The sequence below is a fragment of the Carcharhinus amblyrhynchos genome, chromosome 3 (genome assembly GCF_965287045.1).
Source record: "Carcharhinus amblyrhynchos chromosome 3, sCarAmb.v2.hapA, whole genome shotgun sequence".
Taxonomy (NCBI): Eukaryota; Metazoa; Chordata; class Chondrichthyes; order Carcharhiniformes; family Carcharhinidae; genus Carcharhinus; species Carcharhinus amblyrhynchos.
In genome coordinates this window covers 76,403,815-76,425,582 of record NC_137326.1, presented here as the reverse complement: position 1 = coordinate 76,425,582, position 21,768 = coordinate 76,403,815, and the positions used below count along the sequence as shown (strand labels likewise).

General features: G+C 41.7%; 1 protein-coding gene across 5 annotated transcripts in view; it reads right to left on the bottom strand.

Moving 5' to 3' along the window:
• Positions 1 to 1,550: 1,550 nt before the first annotated feature.
• Positions 1,551 to 21,768, bottom strand: part of ilkap (integrin-linked kinase-associated serine/threonine phosphatase) — a 61,141-nt gene continuing 40,923 nt past the window's right edge. For all 5 annotated transcript variants that reach the window (XM_080185381.1, XM_080185384.1, XM_080185385.1 and 2 more), the window contains 2 exons: positions 7,495 to 7,576; positions 1,551 to 5,342 (listed from right to left, as the gene is read on the bottom strand). In XM_080185381.1, the coding sequence (XP_080041507.1) occupies positions 5,202 to 5,342; positions 7,495 to 7,576 (223 nt within the window). In that variant the 3' untranslated portion in view covers positions 1,551 to 5,201. The remainder of the gene's footprint in view (positions 5,343 to 7,494; positions 7,577 to 21,768) is intronic.

Here is a 21,768-nt window from a genome sequence, read left to right as displayed (position 1 = left end):
GTGAAGTTGTGGATGACAGTTTCTGCTCCTCTGTACAGATTTGTGGTGCTCACACTGATGAGCTGTGACATGTCCCAAAGAGAATGGTTGAAGTGGAGAAGGGAATCCTGGCAGTTGAGATCTTTACTATTTGTCAGGGCCAAGGTTTCCCTCTACTTTCCCTCAGGGTGACAAAATGGCAGAGATGAAAAGGCTTTGGTTAAACTCTGGATGTATCCTGGATGTTGCTCGATGATCCTGTCATGGCTTTGGCCTTTAAGCTCCATGGATAGTTATATTATCCTGCAGTTCGTCATTAATCCTGAACTTTGTTCCCTTGTTTATCATACTCCTGATTTTGTGATATTGCCTTTTGTCCTGAGAAGGGAGTATGATATGAGCACAGAAGCTCACATCAACAATTGTTATCCTGTCACACAGTGAAAAATCAGGAAATTCCATTTTTTTCTCACTTATGGTATATGTCCGCGAGCATGCTCTGACAGTGGAATGAGGGAAGACTTAGTTTAATCTGCATTACCATTTGCATTCAATCTTGAGTGGAACCAGGTGTTTTTTGGGTAAGGGAGACTACACACCCTGTTTCTGCCGTGTCAAATTTTAATTCTTGCATTTAGAAAATGGAGTTATTTCCTTGTTTGATTGTTTCTAGGTCTCCTTTCTCGTGGGGAGTAAGCTGGGTTGATGGTATGAAATGAGTTGTGTGGTATTTACCTTTTTTATATGCTGTAATCCTTGCATTTACACTGAGGAATACATTTTCCCTACCCTTCACCTTTATTAATGGATAAGTAGTGGCATAGTAGAGTGGCAGTGGGTGGTTTCGTATAGAGATGGTTGACTTTTAAGTTTTCATCGTGGGTGAGGAAAACACCCGTTAGAGCTTTTGGTGTCACTTTTTTTTGTACTTGCGTTATTTTGGAATTTAATATATTTGAGTCAGTTTCTGCAGTCTAACAGACAGTATTCAAGCATTGTAATCCCTAATGGCCTATGAGAATAAAGAAAATAAAGCAGGTTACATGAAGAAATAGGTGAGCAACATATTTAAGATTAATGTTGGAACATGTTGGATAGCAGCCTAATCAAGCAGATCTTGGGGTAAGTTAATAATGGAGGCTTGAATGGGGATCACCAATTCTCAGCCACTAATTACATTGCCATTAATTTTTGAATAATTTGACACATTGGAAGTGAGAAATGTACCAAAACACAGCCAGCAGTTTCTTGATTTTTAAAGATTATTCCCTGAAGGGTTGAAAGTTTACGCTGGAAATCTTCAAGCTCCGTTCAAACACCAACAGAACTCTGACTGACCTCAGGATCTACTACATCGATTCTTCATCACTGGGAACCTAAACAGCAAGCACCTGAAAACAAAGCTCCCTAACAACACAGAAGAACAAATATCCTCAAAAAGAAACTCCTTAAAAGGACAAGCCAGGTTAATGTCAGAGGAGGTCAGAGTGTTTTTCATTTATTTTCCTACATATGAGAAGAGTGCCAAGGGTGATAGAGGTAAGCAGGATTTGAATGGCAGGACTGGGCAAGTGAGGTCACAGCTGAAACTTTGCAGCATCTAATGATCTGAAATAAGGTTACATTGGCATTGCCAAGCCATACCCCTCTGCATACCTCTGTCAATTCCACATAATAAACCCTCCCCAATACTTCCCAAAGTAATTTAATAGGGTGCCATAGCATGCACTCACCATGGCATAAAGTCAGTTTTGATTAAAAACTCCCTGGTAACTCAGAATTGAGTCTAGATTGAAATATTTTATCCTCACGCTAATGGAAAATTGCTGGGATCTAAACTGACTTCAGAACATAGCTTGTGGTTTCGGGTCACTACCCTAACAATCTCCAGGTAAGGGGGAATGACTTATTGTCCCAGTTGCATGATAGTGCATATAGGTCTACTGTTTTTTTTTCAAACTTGTCAGAAAAAGTAGGGGACTGAGAATTATAACTATTGTTAAATGCTTGAGAAACATGGACAAATTTGTACGTGAAAATGTTTTTGAGTGTCAAGTCTTTCAGTCAAAAAGTGATCAAAAATGCTACAAGCTGGTGTACACCAAGAGTCCTAAATTCTAAGTGCAGTTATCTCCTCCATGAGATGTGCTATGCAACTGATGCACTTAACAGCAAAACTACCTGTACACCTGTAATCTTTCTAATCTGGCCATGTGAACATGACCTCTCAATATAAACCCTTGTCCATATGTCAGTAACTAGTGGTATACTATGTCACATATCAGGTGCTTTATGGAGAGTATGGGTTTGTTTTGGTTGTTTCATGATGGGCTGCAGGTTCCTATGTTAGATTAAAATTTCATTCTTTATTAGACAAAGCATGTACTCTACACATTGTATATTTTCTCCAATACTCTCTGACATATCACCTGTACAGTTTATTCATTACACCACACTACACACCTGTGGAATCATTTCATCGTGGCAGGGCTGATACTAAAGAACAGTAAATGAAAGCTGACAGTGTGCTACACTTTGCACTTCACTTCTCCTCAAGTCCCTTAAGCACCACAAGTCCCATAAATCTTGGGAACAATTTATACCTGAAACAAAGGGTATGCAATACAAGATACAAGGAATTGGCCTTCAGCCGCAGCCTTCCCCTCCACCCACCACACTGGAACAGCCAGCACCATGAATGGGAGAGGCTGTGCTGTAACAAGCAGCAGCCTTGGCCAGTGTCTTCCTTTCTGAAAATGAAGTCCCCATGCCAAACCTTCCTGCGATCAAACGTTAAATTAATGAACTGAACTAATGGCTTAGCGAAACTCCCAGCCAAGTATCTATTTCTTGGATATACAGTTACCCTCAAATTATGAGAAAAGGTCAACAAAGCAAATCCAAACAGGAAATATTTCATGCTACGTGTACAATCTGACAGGATAGACCAGTAGAGAGAGCTGGTTATTGCTGGAAATGACTCCTAATACCTGGGCGTTTGAACTTGCATACCGAGCTGGTATTGCTGTTGTGTACAATGACGACTTGGCCGATAACTGCTCTAATCCTACAGACGTGTGAATTAAGTGCATTGTTATAAAAAGCTGTAATCTCAGTGCCAACAACAGTTCTTAGTCATTGCTTTCCTTTACTCTAGGTATATTCATATCCATAAACACTTTAAAAGCAAGGACTGAGTCAGAGGATCCATCAATAAAGTCTGAGACATCCCGTTTATTTTGTCAGTGTTATTCATTCACATGACACATGGTGAGGGTTGTGGGTTTTTGACTATATTAGGCGATAGTTGGGGGTCCTGAGATTGTGATTATTTTAATGTAAGATATAACTACCTTAGTGGCGTGGAAACAGGTGCCCTATGCATGACCAAGCAGGTTTTAACTTCCCCTCACTTCTGAAACAGTGCTAATCCAGAATAGGCAGCTTTCTTTCGTCAGTGATGCGCAGGTCACAGGCTGTCCTTTCGGCTTGCCTGTACGGACTGTTAATGGGCTTTTGCTTTGAGACACTGTAGGAAACCACACTGGTACATTTGTGTACATGAAAGCTATGAGGCACTGTTTTAAAATGATACCATGATGCACAAGTTTACTGTTACTAAATAAGCTAAATTACATTTTTATGTGGAATTTTCATTACTGTTTTGGGATTATGTTCCAATTGCTAATTTTCCAATGAAATCCATCAATTAGAGGGCTTGTCCTTACTGAATCAAAGGCATTGTATGAACAGACACAAAGCAGTTATGTAAAGTAGATCTGGAAAGAAACTGGAGCCACGGTTTAAACAAAGTTAGGAAAGAGATTTGTAAGAATGATTCAAGGGATAAGGGATGAGAGTTATATTTAACAGACTGGAGAAGCTGAGACAGTTCTCTTTGGAGTACAGAAGGCCCAGAGCAGAATTGCAACAGGTGCCTAGATAAAGTAACTGAGATAAACTGGAGCCAGATAACCAGAGGATACACATTTAAGGTGACTGACAAAAGAACCAGAGGCAACAAGAGGAATTTTTTTCATGCAATGGCTGGTTAGGATTTGAAACACACTGCCTGATAGGATGCACAAACCAAATATGATGCTAACCTTTATAAAAGAAAATATATAAATACTTGGAGAGAAAAACGGCAGGGAGATGTGGGAAAGAGCCAGGAAATGGAACTGATTATAAAATTGTTCTTTGAAAGAGGTCAGAACCAGCTCATCCTGTGTTGTATGACCTTATGATTCTATATGGCTGGAGTAATTGGAGCTCAGTCATGAAAAGTCACATAGCTCTCCTATACAGATTGAGTATTCAGTCATCACACACAAGCAGAATGAAACAGAACTTCACTGTACCAAAGATACTTGCTTTCAGTTTTAAAAAAAAAGGTGGTTTGTGAAAACACCTAGCAAGTTGGTGCTCCTCCCTCTCCGCCTTGCTGTCTTATTTTACTTCAACATATTACATCAGCAAGTATTTTTATGTCTGCTTCAGCAACAGGTGACACTGGATAGGAACTATTACTAGATGTTGGGAGAGGAAACAGGATGTCAGTACTTGTATTGAAATGAGCTGGTACAACCAGACATTTGGGAAAAAAGACTTTTAAGTAGAATCCAACCAAAACACAAACCTCAAAACCAGCACGAATGAACAAAGCAATAATAAGAGGTGCACACAGAATGAAACCTTCAACTCATTAGAAGCTTCTGCACATTGCAGTTGGGTCCAGGGAGAAGGTTATCAAAACCCCTTCACAAGTATCTGTATCCAGATTTTATTTCTTGAACCTACCACCAGCTGGCTGCAGATGGTGTACAGAGACACCAGTCATTTCCATATGTCCCTTCAATTCGTGAACATGCCAGGCATTCCAACATTAGCAGGCCCAGAGAAATAGTGCCAAGTCTGACAGCGGTGGGGCAAGCTCTTCAAGAGTTGGTGCAGCTCGTTAAGCCGTTCCACCATCAGATTAACGGAGCCCCGATAAAAAGGATTTCTGTTACTGTCAGTTGGTTGGGGTATTTGGAAGTGTCAGTCGGTAGCAATTCTACAGGATCGGATGAAAGCAAGTAGGTCAATCAAGATAAGCATTTTAATTTCAAGTCTCTGAAAGGGCCTGAGGTTATTTCATCGTTTCTTTCCAGGGTCAGCAACCCCTCATTGACTCCCTGCATTAACCTGTGAGATATTCTTGGTGAGGCGAGTTCCTCATGTCAGTGTGTGATGGCTACCAGAATGATGGTGACATTATCAGCAGAGCCCCGGCGGACTGCCTCGCTGGCCAGTCTGTTACAGGCAGCTTCAAATTGCACATCCTGCACTGCCTTCCCCGGCCTTGCAGTCAGAGTCTTGTCCTGTGGGTTGACACAAAGACCGCTCTCATGAGTTATGGTTTACAATTCAGCTTAGCAGCTAATGCTGACAAGTCCTTGACTACAACACTCCTGGGGCCAGCTAGATCCCTTGTGTGGAGCTGGGAGAATGATGTACTTATTCAATGTTTGTTCCTACTTGCACCATTCATGTAATCCCCAAGTGGCAGCTCCACAGATAAACTCCTCCTCAGTTGCCTTATCACAATGCTGTGGCAGAGAAATGGACAGAATCCCCTTCCTGATTACAAAGTGCCCAAACTTCATCTAAAGGGTCATTCGTCTCAATCTAGTTTGTGGAATTTGGACTAAATTATGACTTGGTGTGGTAGCAGACACTAGAATTGGCCTTGGACCCAGGTTAGGGAGTAGCAAAAAGGTGCCTTCTTTCTAGTGATCCCTGCACCTGTTGGGTGCTACAATGTGCAGATATGGATGCTAGGCAAATTCAGGATGTGGCTCTGCCATGAGTTAAACATTCATTAAGATCACACATAATGAATGGACACTTAATGAGGCGATGTAGGGATACTATACAGCGTAATGCAGGGGGATGGGATGTCCTTGGAGCCAGCAACGATCATCCATTTCAGAAAAGTAGAGTACTGAAAGGAGCTGAGGGGATCAGAGCTGAATTTGCTAGAGTATTTGCCGCCTTAGTGACTCGACCTTTCCACATTTTCCAGGAGATCACGTGGTTGTGGATGACGGGCGGGCAGGAGGTATCTAGTCATATCCTGGAGATTTCAGTCCCACCAACGATATTGAAATTCAAATTTAAGTAAATCTTGATGACTCCAAAAAACATGGCGCCAGAGACATACAGGGGTCACGATGCCCTGCGGGGAGCCTGCCAAGCAGCCTCCACTAATGTCTCTGCTAGAGCAGTACAGTGGGCTGGGAGAATCGCCCCCGTTGTCTGATTTCTTCTTGAAATCAGATATAACTCTAGGGATTAAAGTATATGTTGGGGGGCAGGGGGGGAGAGAAGAAGAATCAGGATATTGAATTCAATGATCAGCCATGATCAAACTGAATGGTGGAGCAGGCTCAAAGGGTCTATTCCTGCTTCTAGTTTCTATGTTCTATCAACACACTTTTTTTTAAATATAATGGGCAGGTTATTTGTTTAATTTCATGGGCTCTTCAATATTTTTGCATGGCTTGAACTTAAAGGAGCAGACTTCTGTATGGGAACTTTAAGTTTCTTGCATGGCTTGCAAATAGAACATTCAGTATGACCTTCCAAGCAACAAGATTGTGGGGCTGGCTTAATGGAGCAGCTGGTCATTTCAGTATGTTCATAATAAAAGATACACAAGTCCGTTCTGAAACCCCAGGCCACTGTCCTCTTACTTCCTTTTATAACTGGATATCATTTGCAGACACTCTGGCAGTGAAATTCATCTTCAGCTACAATATGAAATGGATAAGAGCAAACGACTGGTCCGTTCCCACCATGGTATATTTTTCCCCATTGACAATCAATGGAATATGAGCCACCCAATCACACTCACCCCATTTCACCAAAGACCAATTCCACCCACTTTGGATCAGTGTCTCCTTTAGGCCAGCAGGTTTATGTTCAGCAAATCTATCAATGATCAATCTTTATAATAACCTTATCCATGGTAGACACCGGTCATAAAGGCAGCACCATAGCATAGTGGCGGTGCCAGAGTGTGACGACTAGAGGATTTTCACAGTAACTTCACTGAAGTGTTAAAATAAGCCTACTTGTGACACTAAAAATTAAAATAAAACTTTCTACGTTCTAAAACGTCCTAAAGGAATGTGAGCACTAGTTGAGATTTGGAGTTGAAGCCAATTGCAAAGAGCAATGGGAACAAGCAGGGGTATTGATGGGTATGAGAAGTTGCTGCTAGGTCAGGGTACAATACAAAAGTGGCTTAAAAAGGGCTGTTGCTGGGGGGCTGGTGACCTTGGCCTCAGAGCACTGCTAAAACTGCTTTGTAAGCAGCTACATGTTTGATGGAGAACACAACAGATTAAAATCACTATCCCACAGAACATACAATGAAGGGTCACCATACAATCTGTACATAGTGCTCCAACCCATTAATTGCACAGAACTCACCTGTAGGGAACAAACCACGAGATTAGCAAACTGTACCTCAAGTATTGCTGAAACAAATAGAACAGCTTCCTCCGGGGAGAACACTTTAAATAATCCATCACAAGCAAGGAGAATAAACCTGGAAAAGAAATAACACATCACACAAATGCTACTACATAAGTGATGCTGGTGATTTGCACTCCGATTAATGGCAGCATGGAAGACGGACAACATACTTCCATGCAATATACGCAATGCCTCTGAATTTTCCAACATCTGTACAGATGGTGGCTCCCCCCTCCAGTACCTCAGTCATAATTCATGTCTGAGTATTTAATAGTAAGCACTGGCAACTGTGCCATACCTCAATCAAGCTCAATTCTGTCATTTTCCCCCACCTCCCCCTACAAGAGGCAGAGTCCTCAGCTAGAGAGACAGACCTAACAGAATTGTCAACCACCTTTTTGTGACCATTTTGTTTTAGTACATCAAATGTTTAGCCAAGAAAATGGCATGGATGAACATCTGTAACTATTCCACAGCTATTTCTAACTATGTCACTGGAACCATTCCAATCATAAAACATGCTTGAGAAGACAATAATGGAGCAGGTTAGAATCCAAATCTAATGAAGGATTTCGGGAGAAGCATCAAATTCAGAGAATGAAGTTATTAAGGTAGTTCCTAGTCATTGCCAAGTCTTTATAACAAAGCTTGCAATCAACCCTAATTCACTCCATTATTGTTGCTGATGCGTGTGTCGGGACTGAAATGATTCTAGTGGTGTTGGTTAGAAATGGCTGTGAAACAACTGCAGGGTGTTAACTTGTGCCATTTCCATTTATCTCCTCTAAACATATGACATATTTAAAGAATGTTATGTTCCTCATAGACACAGTTAACTTCTAAAATGTTGGAATGCCCAGTGATTTACTAAAAGAATGAAGTTACAAGATTCCATAGTTTAAAAATAGATGAATTTTATTATACAAGAATCAAGAAAACACTACTAAATAACATGGGGTTTTAGGTAATTACTTACACTTCTATGCAAAAAGCACATCGCAATAACTAAACTTTCCCTTTTTCACTATGACATCCCCCAGAAAGTCTCTGGCGACTTTATCAGGTTCTTTGAAAGTTATTTACTTTCTTGGGGACCAACTCTTAAAAAAAAAATTTTCCATAGCTGCCTTATAAGGTCTGGGACTACTTAGCTGAACTTCAATCGCAATTCCTGTGTAGCGATTTAAACAGCAAATTACAAGTGTCCCTGGTTTCTAAAAGCTTGATTTTCCTAGTCCACGGCTCATGATCTCTGCTTCTGAACTTGGGGCTTAAACCTACCTATGAGGGCGAAAGGAAGAGTTGCAGTTGTCCATAGAAATGGGAAATGATCATCAGAGCGCAGCAGGTAGGAACAGAGTGCAGTAGCAGATAAAGCTAGGTTACAAAAACAAGTAAAAAGACAAAACTGAAGGATCTGTATCTGAATGCATATAGCCAAAGATGTGCAGGATATGTGGATTGGCCATGCTAAATTGCCCCTTAGTATCTATCCAAAGGTGTGTAAGTTAGTAAATTAGGTGAATTAACCATGGTAAATGTGCAGAGTTTTAGGGATGAGGATGAGGATTGGGGGGAGGGGACAGCTGGGTAAGATTCTTTTTTTGGAAAGTCACTGCTGACTCAATGGGCCAAATTACCTCCTTCTGTACTGCAGGGATTCTATGCCTCCACTGGGACATGAATATTCTAGGGCACATGACATTTAGGAAGAATAGGGAACTAGGAAAAGGTGGAGGGGTAGCTCTGTTAATTACATAAGAACATAAGAACATAAGAAATAGGAGCAGGAGTAGGCCATCTAGCCCTTCGAGCCTGCCCCGCCATTCAATAAGATCATGGCTGATCTGTTGTGGCTCAGTTCCACTTTCCCGCCCTCTCCCCATAACCCTTAATCCCCTCTCTTATCAAGAACCCATCAACCTGCTTCTTAAAAATATTTAGCGAGGCAGCCTCCACCACTTCAACGGGCAGAGAATTCCAGAGATTCACCACCCTTTGAGTGAAGAAGTTCCTCCTCAACTCCGTTCTAAACCGCCTCCCCTTTATCTTGAGGCTGTGCCCCCTAGTCCTACTGTCTTTTTTGAGCGGGAAGAGTCTCTCCACCTCTATCCTATCCATCCCATTCATCATCTTATACGTCTCAATGAGATCTCCCCTCATTCTTCTAAACTCTAACGAGTACAAGCCTAGTTTATTCAGCCTCTCCTCATAGCTCAATCCCCTCAACTCCGGTATCAGCCTAGTAAACCTCCTCTGCACTCCCTCCAGGGCCAAAATATCCTTGCGCAGGTGCGGCGCCCAAAACTGCACACAGTACTCCAGCTGCGGCCTCACCAATGCCCTATACAGCTGCAGCAAGACCTCCCTACTTTTATATTCAATCCCCCTCGCTATGAAGGCCAGCATCCCAATCGCCTTCCTGACCACCTGCTGCACCTGCAAGCTGGGTTTTTGCGACTCATGCACAAGGACCCCGAGGTCCCTCTGCACCGTCGCCTGCTGCAGTTTTTCGCCACGTAAGTAATAGTCCTTCCTACCATTCTTCCTACCAAATTAACAATGGCATTGGTACAATTTGAAAGTAATTGCCTTAATTCTGGAGATTAAGATGTAAAATCAAGTTTAGGTAATGAAGAAAAATAGTAAAAAGTCTCTTGCGGGAGTGGTTTTTAGCCCATTAACAGTAATCACACTGTAGGATGGTATACAGGAAGAAATAATGGTGGCTTGTGAAACAGGTACTGCAATAATCATGGTGATTTTAAACTACATACTGGCTGGACAAATCAGATTGACAAAAGCAGCCTGGACACGGAGTTCATGAAGTATTTTCAGGACAGTTTCTTCGTGGAGCATATTTTAGCACCAACCAAAGAGCAGGCTATACTACATATGGTGATGTGCAATGAGGTAGGATTCATTAATTACCCCACAGTGAAGGTGCCTCTAGGTAGCAACAATCATTATATGACTGAATTCCAAATTTATTTTGAGTGAGAGAGGAGTGAATCTAAGACTAATGTTTTAAACTTAATTATGAAAAAAGTTAGAAGTTGAAAGGAAGAACTCAGGAGATGTTAGGATTCAAAAAGGTATAAAACTGGCATAAGGGCATTTTAACTAAATGCCCATAGCATTCAAAACAAGGTCAAATGAGTTGACGGCACAAATCATCGCGAATGAGTACGATTTAGTGGCCATTACAGAGACGGGGGGGTGATTCCCCCAAAAGTGCTGAATTGCTGGGAAAACTTCTAGATCACAACTGTTTTTTCAGTGCAACTTCAGACCCGAATCTCCCAACTCTTCGCACTGCAGAAGGCACAATCGTGAATATCATTAAAAACCCAGCGGATGAGGCCTATTCACGCCAGAGTCTGACAGTAGTCCCGATCTGTTTGCTGGCCAACTCACTCGCCGGCCTGCCTGGAACCCCCACAGTGCCGCCCCTCCAACCTCCCTGCCCACAACAGACTCCACCCCATTGGCACTGTCCAATACAACCTTGAGGAGTTCGTAGAACGTATCTATGATTGGTTTCTCAAGCAGTATGTAATGGAACCTACAAAAGAGCAAGCTATCATAGATCTGGTTTTGTGTAGTCAGGCAGGATTAGTTAATGATCTCATAGTTGGGGATCCTCTCGGTAGGAGCGATCACAGTATGGCTGAACTTAAAATACAGATGAAGAGTGAGAAAGTACAATCCAGTACCAGTGTCTTGGGCTTAAACAAAGGAGACTATAATGAGATGATGGAGGAGTTGGATAAGATAGACTTGGAGCAAAGACTTTTGAGACAATTGAGGAACAGTGGAGGACTTTCAAAGTGATTTTTCAGTGCTCAGCAGAAGCATATACTGGTGAAAAGGAAGGACTATAAGAAATAAAGGAGTGCATCAGATTGAAAGATAATGCATACAAAGTGGCAAAGATTAGTGGGAAACCAGAGGATTGGGAAATCTTTAAAGGTCAACAGAAAGTCATGAGAAAAGCTATAAAGAAAAACAATATAGATGAAAGTAAACTAGCTCAGAATATTAAAAATAGATAACAAAAGTTCCTACAAATATATAAAATGAAAATGAGTGGCCAAGGTAAACACTGATCCATTAGAGGATGAAAAGGGGGGTTTAATAATGGGAAATGAGGAAACAGTCGAGGCATTGAACAGGTATTTTGTGTCAGTCTTCACCGTGGAAGACACAAATAACATGCCAAAAATTGATGACAAGGAGGCTATGGCAGGTGAGGACCTAGAAATGACTGTCATTAAAGAAGTAGTATTGGGCAAGCTAATGTGGCTAAAGGTAGACAAAATATAAAAGATACAAAAGTCTGAGGTCATGTACCAACTGATTCAAGAACAGTTCCTTCCCTGCTGCCATTAGACTTGAATGGACTTACTTGCATTAAGTTGATCTTCCTCTATACCCTAGCTATGACTGTAACACTACATTTTGCACTCTTATTTCCTTCTCTATGAATGGGTATGTTCTGTCTGTATAGCACACAAGAAAAAATACTTTTCACTTTATGCTAATATATGAGACAATAATAAATCAAATCAAATCTCCTGGCCCTGATGGAATGCATCCCAGGATACTAAGAGAGATGGCAGAGGAAATACTAAATGCACTAATGGTATTTTACCAAAACTTGCTGGACTCTGGGGTGGTTCTGGCAATTGGGAAACAGTGGCATCAAATGTGATGCCACTGTTTTAAAAAAGGAAGTAGACAAAAGGCTGGTTAGCTTAACTTCTATATAGTGGCGAAAATGCTTGAGTCTATCACCAAGAAAGAAGTAGTGAAACATCTGGACAGAAACTGCCCCAATGGGCAGAGGTAGCATGGGTTCATGAAAGGCAGGTCATGTTTAACGAATTCAGTGGAATACTTTGAGGACATTGCATGCACAGTGGACATTGGGAAATCGGTGGGTGGTATCTGACAAGGTGTCGCACAAAAGGCTGCTGCATAAGATAAAAGTGCACAGCATTAAAGGTAATGTATCAACGTGGATACAGGATTGGTTAACTAACAGAAAGCAAAGAGTGTGGATAAATGTGTTTTTCTCATTAGCGATCACTGACTAATGGTATGCCTCAGGGATCAGTGTTGGGACCATAACAGTTTACAATTTACATAGATGATTTGGAGTTGGAGACCAAGTATAGTGTGTTAAAGTTCACTGATGACACTAAGATGAGTGGTAGAGCAAAGTGTGCAGAAGACACAAAGTCTGCAGAGGAATATAAATATTTTAAATAAGTGGGCAGATGGAGTACAATAGTGGTAAATGTGAGGTCATCCAAAAAAATTGCAGCATGCTGCTGTGCAAAGGGACCTGGGTGTTCTTGTGCATGAATCAAGAAAAGTTGATCAGCAGGTGCAGCAGGTAATTAAGGCGGCCATGGAATTTTGTCCTTCATTGCTAGAGGGATTGCGTTTAAAAAAAGGGAGGTTATGTTGCAGCTGGATAAGGTGCTGCTGAGGCCACATCTGGAATACTGTATATAGTTTTGATCACCTTACTTGAGAAAGAATGTACTGGCACTGGATCAGGTGCAGGAGATTCACTAGGTTTATTCCAGAGTTAGAGGGTTGTCTTATAAGGAGAGACTGAGACTATACTCACTGGAATTTAATCTTAAAGAAACATAAAATTATGAAGGATACAGAAAAGATAGAAGCAGGGAGGTTGTTTCCACTGGTGGGTGAAACTAGAACTAGGAGGCATAGCCTCAAAATAAAAGAGGGATCAGATTTAAGACTAAGTTGAGGAGGAATTTCTTCATCCAAAGAGTTGTGAATCTGTGGAACTCCCTGCCCAGTGAAGTAGTTGAGCTACCTCACTGAATGTTTTTTAAAACAGTAAAGGAAGTAAGGGTTATGGTGAGCAGGCGAGTAAGTGGAGCAGAGTCAACAAAAAGATAAGCCATGATCTTATTGAATGGTGGAGCATGCTCGAGGGGCCAGATTGGCTACTCCTGCTCCTCGTTCTCATGTTTTTATAAGGGCAATTATGAGGGCATGATACAGAGCTGGCTAAATTGAATGGAGGAATTAGGTGAAGAGATGGGGTTACAGAGATGCAGTGGCAGTCATTTAGGGAGGTATTTCAGAATACTCGGAAAATATACATTCTGATGAGAAAGAAAGACTAAGGGAAGGACACACCATCCGTGGCTAAGTAAATTAAAGATATTATTAAATTGAAAAATAAAGCCTAAAATTCAACAAAGATGAGTGGGAGGTCTGAAGATTGGACAGAATATAAAGAACAGCAAAGAATGACAAAGATTAATGAGGAGGTTAGAAAAGAATACAAGAGAAAGCTGGCTAGAAATATAAAACCAGCAAGAATTTCTACAAGTATTGAAAAAGTAATGTGAACATTAGTTCTCTAGAGAGTGGAATGGGAAATTAAAAGTGAAATACAAAGAAAAACAGATGAATTGAATGTGTATTTTGGGTCCGTCTTCACTGTAGAAGATCAAAATAACATCCCAGAAATAACTGTGAATCAGGTAGTGAAAGGAGGCGAAGAACTTGAAACAATTACAAATCACCAGGGTAAGGGTACTGAAAAAATTATTCTAAACTAAAAGCTGGTAAGTCCCCTGGTCTGATGGATTTCATCCTAGGGTCTTAAAAATAAGTGGCTGCTAAGATAGTTGATGCATTGGTTTTAATTTTCCAAAACTCCCTAGATTCTGGAAACGTCCCATCAGATTGGAAGATAGGAAATGTGACTCCACTATTCAAGAAGGAAAAAGACAAAGCAGAAACTACAGGCCAGTTAGCTTAACATGTCATTGGGTAATTGCCAGAATTTATTATAAAGGAGATAACAGTGAGGCATTTAAAAAAATCTCAAAGCAATCGAGCAGAGTCAACATGGTTTTGAAGGGGAAATCATGATTGACTAATTTACTGGAGTTCTTTTAGGCAGTAATAAGCAATGTGGATAAAGGGTAAACTGTGCACTTGATTTCCAGAAGGCATCTGGTCAATACTCAAACTAAGAGCTCATGGTGTAATGGGTAACCTATTAGCACAGATAGAGGATTGGTTAGTTAACAAGAAGCAGAGTAGAAAATGGATAATTTTTGGATTTGTCAAGATATGATGAGTGGAGTGTCACAGTGATCAGTGCTGTGGCCACATTTTATAATCGACAACTTGGGTAAAGGGACCAAATGTATGGCTGCTAAATTGGCTAATAACAAAAATATAGGTAGGAAGGGCTGTCATGAAGAGGAGTCTGCAAAGGACATGATAGGTTAAGTGATTTGGCAGATGGAGGATAATGTGGGAAAATGTGAACTTGTCCACTTTCACAGGAGGAATAGGAAATGGAGATTGCAGATAAAGTACAGAGGGACTTGGGTGTCCTAAAACATGAGTCAGGAAAAATTAGTATATAGGTACAAGTGATGAGGAAGGCAAAAGAAATGTGTTGTTTATTGTAAGGGCGAAGTAGGGATATTTTGCTACAGTTGCTGTGTTAATGAGACCACATTGAGAGTATAGCGTATAGTTTTAGTGGTTTTACTTAGTGTTTTTACTTAAGGTATAAATGTGACACAAACAGTTCAGTGGTTTACTCGACTTATCCCTGGAATTGTAAGGGATCTTATGAGGAAAGGTTCGTAAGATTGGCCCTGTATCAGATCCCGGGTGGATGCTGAAAGGAGGTCTGCCCATGTGGGAGACTAAAACAATGGAACGCTGTAAAAATAAGGGGTTTCCCATTTAAGATGGAGATAAGGAGAAATGTTTCTCTCAGGAGGTTATGAGTTTTGGAACTCTTCCCCAAAGAGTGACAGAGGCAGAGTCAGTGAATATTTTGAAGCCAGAGGTAGAGATTCTTGACTACAAAGGAGTCAAAGGTCATCAGAGGTAGATGAAATGTGGGGTTGAGGTTACAATAGGAACAGGCTTGAGGGGCTGAATGGCCTGCACCTAATGCATATATTTGTATTTCAGTTCCACCTCCTAAATACCTTCTGGAAAAAAATCACAACTTCCCAAAATTCCAACCAAGGCATCACCCTGAATCAATCACTTCAATAGTAAGAGGTCGATTGAGGTATAAAATTATAGAATCCCTACAATATAGAAGGAAGCCATTTGGTCTTTCAAGCTAGCATTGACAACAATCCCACCCAGATTCTATCCCCGTAACTCCATGTATTTACCATGCTAATCCCATTGACACTAAACGGCAATTTAGCAGGCCAATCCACCTAACCCACACAACTGCGGGAGGAAACTGGAGCACCTGGAGGAAATCAACGCAGGCAAGGGGAGAACATGCAAACTCCACATAGTATATCCAATAAATATTTAAAGTAACTTGTGTTTTAGCTTTAAAATGAAACTTTTTGGTCGGGGTCTGCATAAATAATTTACCTTTCTAACAAAAACAGGACAATGTAGCTTAAACCTTTTGTCCCTGGTCTTCAAGTTAAACAAGCTCCCCTGCTGATTTATAAATCCCACTCTTTCATGTTGACCTCCTTAAATAAACACAGTTCATTCTTTGAATACCAATACTAAAGGTCACCTCCTAAAGTCTAGGATTTCAAGGAGGGAACCGAGTGTAGAGTGTCGAAATTTGCTGATGACACCAAGATTGGGGGAACGGCAAATTGTGCGGAGGGTGTGGAGAGTCTACAGAAGGATCTAGATAGGCTGGGCGAATGGGCCAGGGAATGGCAAATGGAATTTAATGTTGGCAAGTGTGAGGTGGTCCACTTTGGTAGGAAGAATGGTAGGAAGGACTATTACTTATGGGGCGAAAAACTGCAGCAGGTGACGGTGCAGAGGGACCTCGGGGTCCTTGTGCATGAGTCGCAAAAACCCAGCTTGCAGGTGCAGCAGGTGGTCAGGAAGGCGAATGGGATGCTGGCCTTCATAGCGAAGGGGATTGAATATAAAAGTAGGGAGGTCTTGCTGCAGCTGTATAGGGCATTGGTGAGGCCGCAGCTGGAGTACTGTGTGCAGTTTTGGGCGCCGCACCTGCGCAAAGATATTTTGGCCTTGGAGGGAGTGCAGAGGAGGTTTACTAGGCTGATACCAGAGTTGAGGGGGTTGAGCTATGAGGAGAGGCTGAATAAACTGGGCTTGTACTCGTTAGAGTTTAGAAGAATGAGGGGAGATCTCATTGAGACGTATAAGATGATGAATGGGATGGATAGGATAGAGGTGGAAAGACTCTTCCCACTCAAAAAAGACAGTAGGACTAGGGGGCACAGCCTCAAGATAAAAGGGGGGCGGTTTAGAACGGAGTTGAGGAGGAACTTCTTCACTCAAAGGGTGGTGAATCTCTGGAATTCTCTGCCCGTTGAAGTGGTGGAGGCTGCCTCGCTAAATATTTTTAAGACGCGGGTTGATGGGTTTTTGATAGGAGAGGGGATTAAGGGTTATGGGGAGAGGACGGGAAAGTGGAACTGAGCAGCGACAGATCAGCCATGATCTTACTGAATGGCGGGGCAGGCTCGAAGGGCTGGATGGCCTACTCCTGCTCCTATTTCTTATGTTCTTATGTTATGTAAACATTACAATTTAATCTCCACAAAACTAAAAGTTACCTCTAAAATATTAATATAAATCTATACATAACAGGAAAGGGTCACTAAAGGGGAGCGAATACTTCTATTTTAAATCCTGTCTCTTCCATGGCCATTTCAACGTTAGCTGAGAAATCTGCTTCCTGTTATAAGGGGAAGTGGATGACAAGCACAGGATTGGACTTGACTGATGTATAGCACAGGTTCGATTTGAACTTCGATTCACAAACTATTTAGTTTTTGTTCAAACATTCCTCCTCACAGGGCACAACGACTGCCCAGGCTCTCCAAGATGATGTGGAACACGACATTATTATGGCACCTTTATGAAGGGATAATCAGTCATTGAGCAGGATATTATATGGCTGGTAAACACACATTTTGTATATTAAAATTGAGTTTTGCTTTCAACGTCAATTCCCTTACAGCTACATTTAGGAATCTTATGTTTGAGAAAAATCACAACAAAAACCAAACTCTGGCCATGGACCACATCCCAGACCAAGCCCTTTCTGTGCCCAAGATGTATCCCATCCCCTCCCCCGGGTAATGTGAGCAGTCATTTCCTCGATATGCAATCTGCTCAATCTGAAGCAGCAGTCACTGAAACATCAACAGGCTCCTACCAAGCCCAGTATGAGATGGTTATCTGACACTGCCTCGCAAGCAGGTGAGTGAGTCCCATATTTACACTTTAATGCTAAACCCAACTGAATGAACAACAGAAATAGCCATTTGTTGAGCCTGTCACTACATATCATACACTGTCATTAGGAAACCCACAACAACTTGATGAGCATAACAAGGTGAGGAAATACGGGTCATGCTGATGTCTGGTAGAGACGAACAGGAAAAGATAGGGCTCCCATCTATTCTCACTCTCCTTTTCCACCTCCCTCCAATAAACAGATGAAGTATCTGCTGATACCATAACTAAAGCTCTAGCCAGTTTAAAAAGAGGTTTAAAGGAGGAGTAATATTTAAAATGGCTGATGGATTTTCTTTTCTTCTTCCTTGTGAAAATGCAGACTCTTGTTAGAGTGCCACAGGTGGCAACATCTCACTAATCACTCACTCAGCAGCACTCCTCATGTGTGTGCCTAGCTTGACAGGGTTCTGTAGTGCAGTAGCTACACCAAGGTTGTGAGCGCAAAGCCCCCCATGGCAAGTTGTGAAAATGAACTGAATAAATTAGGTCATTTCCAAGCTAACATTAGAAGGAAAATGGCTTGTCACAAATCCAGTTGATTCACCAATATCCTTCAGTGTATGTGTCACCCTTAACTGGTGTGATTACGTGAACGTAATTTGCCACTGACTTAATGCTCTTGGGAACGTAGCTTATCAAACCACTTAGCAGTACAAAGAATAAAAACATCAGCTTAGGGATGGGCACTAGATGACAGTCAGTCACACCTTGATGAAAAGCTTTTTTTAAAATCTCTGCATTCTCCAGCAGGAATCGGCCAACTGTATTCAGGACTGGAAACCTTGTTTCAGGGCTAGTTTAGCCAAAAGGAAAAAAAGAAATGGAAACCAATTGTAAAATTTCTATTTATATTCATGCCAACTAACTGAGGACCTACCAAGAATTGAAACTGGAACCTCTTAAGCAAGTGACAACTTGAATACAAGGGATGCATGTTTTAAAGAAAGTGTATTTCTATTTAATTCTTTTACAAGTCTCATGTAGTATATGGAATTCCAATCCAACAACCTTGGGCTTTGGGGATGCAATACAAATCAGAAGGAGTTGGCTGCTCTGAATATGGAATTTAATGACAAAAAATGATTTTTTTTTTAAAATCGGCACATAAAACACAATTAATTCCTGTATACAAATACAAATCAGATTAAGGAAATTATCTTGAAATAATGAAGTACTGGCATGCTTGGGATTGAAAAACTAAACCATTATCAGATGTCTTGCAGATTTGATACAGTAGGAAATGATTCAATTTCTTAACTAGTTTTCACAATCATATTTATGAGGCTGCTGCTGATAATCCAAATTTGATATTCATCCAAGATGTTCATATCTGTCACATATCTGGAAATACATGCACATTTATCACATGAATTCAAACTGATGCCACTGGGCAGCATGGAATAAGAGACCAAACAAAATAAATTTCCAGAAAAGATCTTAAATTGGAAGATGCTGAAGTGTCTATTTATGATTACGGACTGGGTACTGAAACGGGTCAGACACTAGGATCACAAGGAATGGACTCTGGGGTGGTTCTGGCAGAGTGGGAAACAGGGCCTCTGTGACGCCATTGTTTTAAAAAAAGGAAGTAGACAAAAGGCTGGTTAGCTTAACTTCTATAGTGGGGAAAATGCTTGAATCCATCATCAAGAAAGAAATAGTGAGACATTTGGATAGAAACTGTCCCAATGGGCAGATGTAGCATGGGTTCATGAAAAGCAGGTCATGTTTAACTAACTCAGTGGAATACTTTGAGGACATTGCTTGCACAGTGGACAATGGGAAACCAGTGGATGGTATCTGGACTAGTGGGGTGCCCCAGGGGTCGGTGCTGGGGCCTCAGCTATTTACCATTTATATAGATGATCTGGAGGAGGGAACCGAGTGCAGGGTGTCGAAATTTGCTGATGACACCAAGATTGGGGGAAAGGCAAATTGTGCGGAGGGTGTGGAGAGTCTGCAGAAGGATCTAGATAGGCTGGGCGAATGGGCCAGGAAATGGCAAATGGAATTTAATGTTGGCAAGTGTGAGGTGGTCCACTTTGGTAGGAAGAATGGTAGGAAGGACTATTACTTACGTGGCGAAAAACTGCAGCAGGCGACGGTGCAGAGGGACCTCGGGGTCCTTGTGCATGAATCGCAAAAACCCAGCTTGCAGGTGCAGCAGGTGGTCAGGAAGGCGAATGGGATGCTGGCCTTCATAGCGAGGGGGATTGAATATAAAAGTAGGGAGGTCTTGCTGCAGCTGTATAGGGCATTGGTGAGGCCGCAGCTGGAGTACTGTGTGCAGTTTTGGGCGCCGTACTTACGCAAGGATATTTTGGCCCTGGAGGGAGTGCAAAGGAGGTTTACTAGGCTGATACCGGAGTTGAGGGGATTGAGCTATGAGGAGAGGCTGAATAAACTAGGCTTGTACTCGTTAGAGTTTAGAAGAATGAGGGGAGATCTCATTGAGACGTATAAGATGATGAATGGGATGGATAGGATAGAGGTGGAGAGACTCTTCCCGCTCAAAAAAGACAGTAGGACTAGGGGGCACAGCCTCAAGATAAAGGGGAGGCGGTTTAGAACGGAGTTGAGGAGGAACTTCTTCACTCAAAGGGTGGTGAATCTCTGGAATTCTCTGCCCGTTGAAGTGGTGGAGGCTGCCTCGCTAAATATTTTTAAGAAGCAGGTTGATGGGTTCTTGATAAGAGAGGGGATTAAGGGTTATGGGGAGAGGGCGGGAAAGTGGAACTGAGCCACGACAGATCAGCCATGATCTTATTGAATGGCGGGGCAGGCTCGAAGGGCTAGATGGCCTACTCCTGCTCCTATTTCTTATGTTCTTATGTTCTTATGTTCTTATCTGATAATCACTTTCAAAGTCCTCCACTGTTCCTCAATTGTCTCAAAAGTCTTTGCTCCCAGTCTATCTTAGCCAACTGCTCTGTCATCCCATTATAGTCTCCTTTGTTTAAGCACAAGACACTGGTATTGGATCTTACTTTCTCACTCTTCATCTGTATTTTAAATTCAGCCATATTGTGATCGCTCCTTTCGAGAGGATCCCAACTATGAGATCATTAATTAATCCTGTCTCATTACACAAAACCAGATCTACGATAGCTTGCTCTTTTGTAGGTTCCATTACATACTGTCACTAAGATTGTCCAGTCTTGCTGAAGTCAACAAATTTGGACTGGGCCGTCAAAATTTGCACAGCAGGCCCTGCCACAATGGGGCCGGAAAATCTGGCCACAGTTGCAAAGTGACCTCAGGCTCCCTCAATTAACTTCTGAAAATTCCTATATAATATCAAAATTGGCTTTACCCCAACTTAGAATTTTAACTTTTAGGCCAGAGCTATCATTCTCCATAGCTATCTTAAAATTGGTCACTGGCCCCAAAGTGATCCCGCACTAACACTTCTGTCATCTGCTCTTCCTTATTTACCAAGAGGTGGTCAAGTTTTGCCCCCCTCTCTAGTCAGGCCATCCACATAATAAATGAAAAATTCCTCCAGAATACACTCAACAAATTTCTCGCCACCCAAGTCCCTAATGCTATGGCTGTCCCGATCAATGTTGGGGAAGTTAAAATCCCCAACTTTACTACATTATTTTTCTTGCAGCTATCTGTAGTCTCCTTACATATTTGCTTCTAAATTTCCCGCTGACTACAGGGCCTGTAGTACAATCCTATCAAAGTCTTATCTCTCCCTTCTTATTTTTCAGTTCTACCCCTACATGGTCAGTGGGCAAATTCTCAGATATATCTCCTCTCAGTACTGCTGTGATGTCCTTCCTAATCAAAAACACAACTCCCCCTCCTCTCTTATCTCCTGTTCCATCTTTCCTACAGCATCTGTACCCTGGATCACTGAGCTGCTTGTCCTGCCCGTCCCTTAGCCATGTTTCAGTAATAGCTATCATATCCCAGTACCATATACCCAGCCATGCCCTGAGTTCATCTGTCTTGTAAGAAGTCTCACAA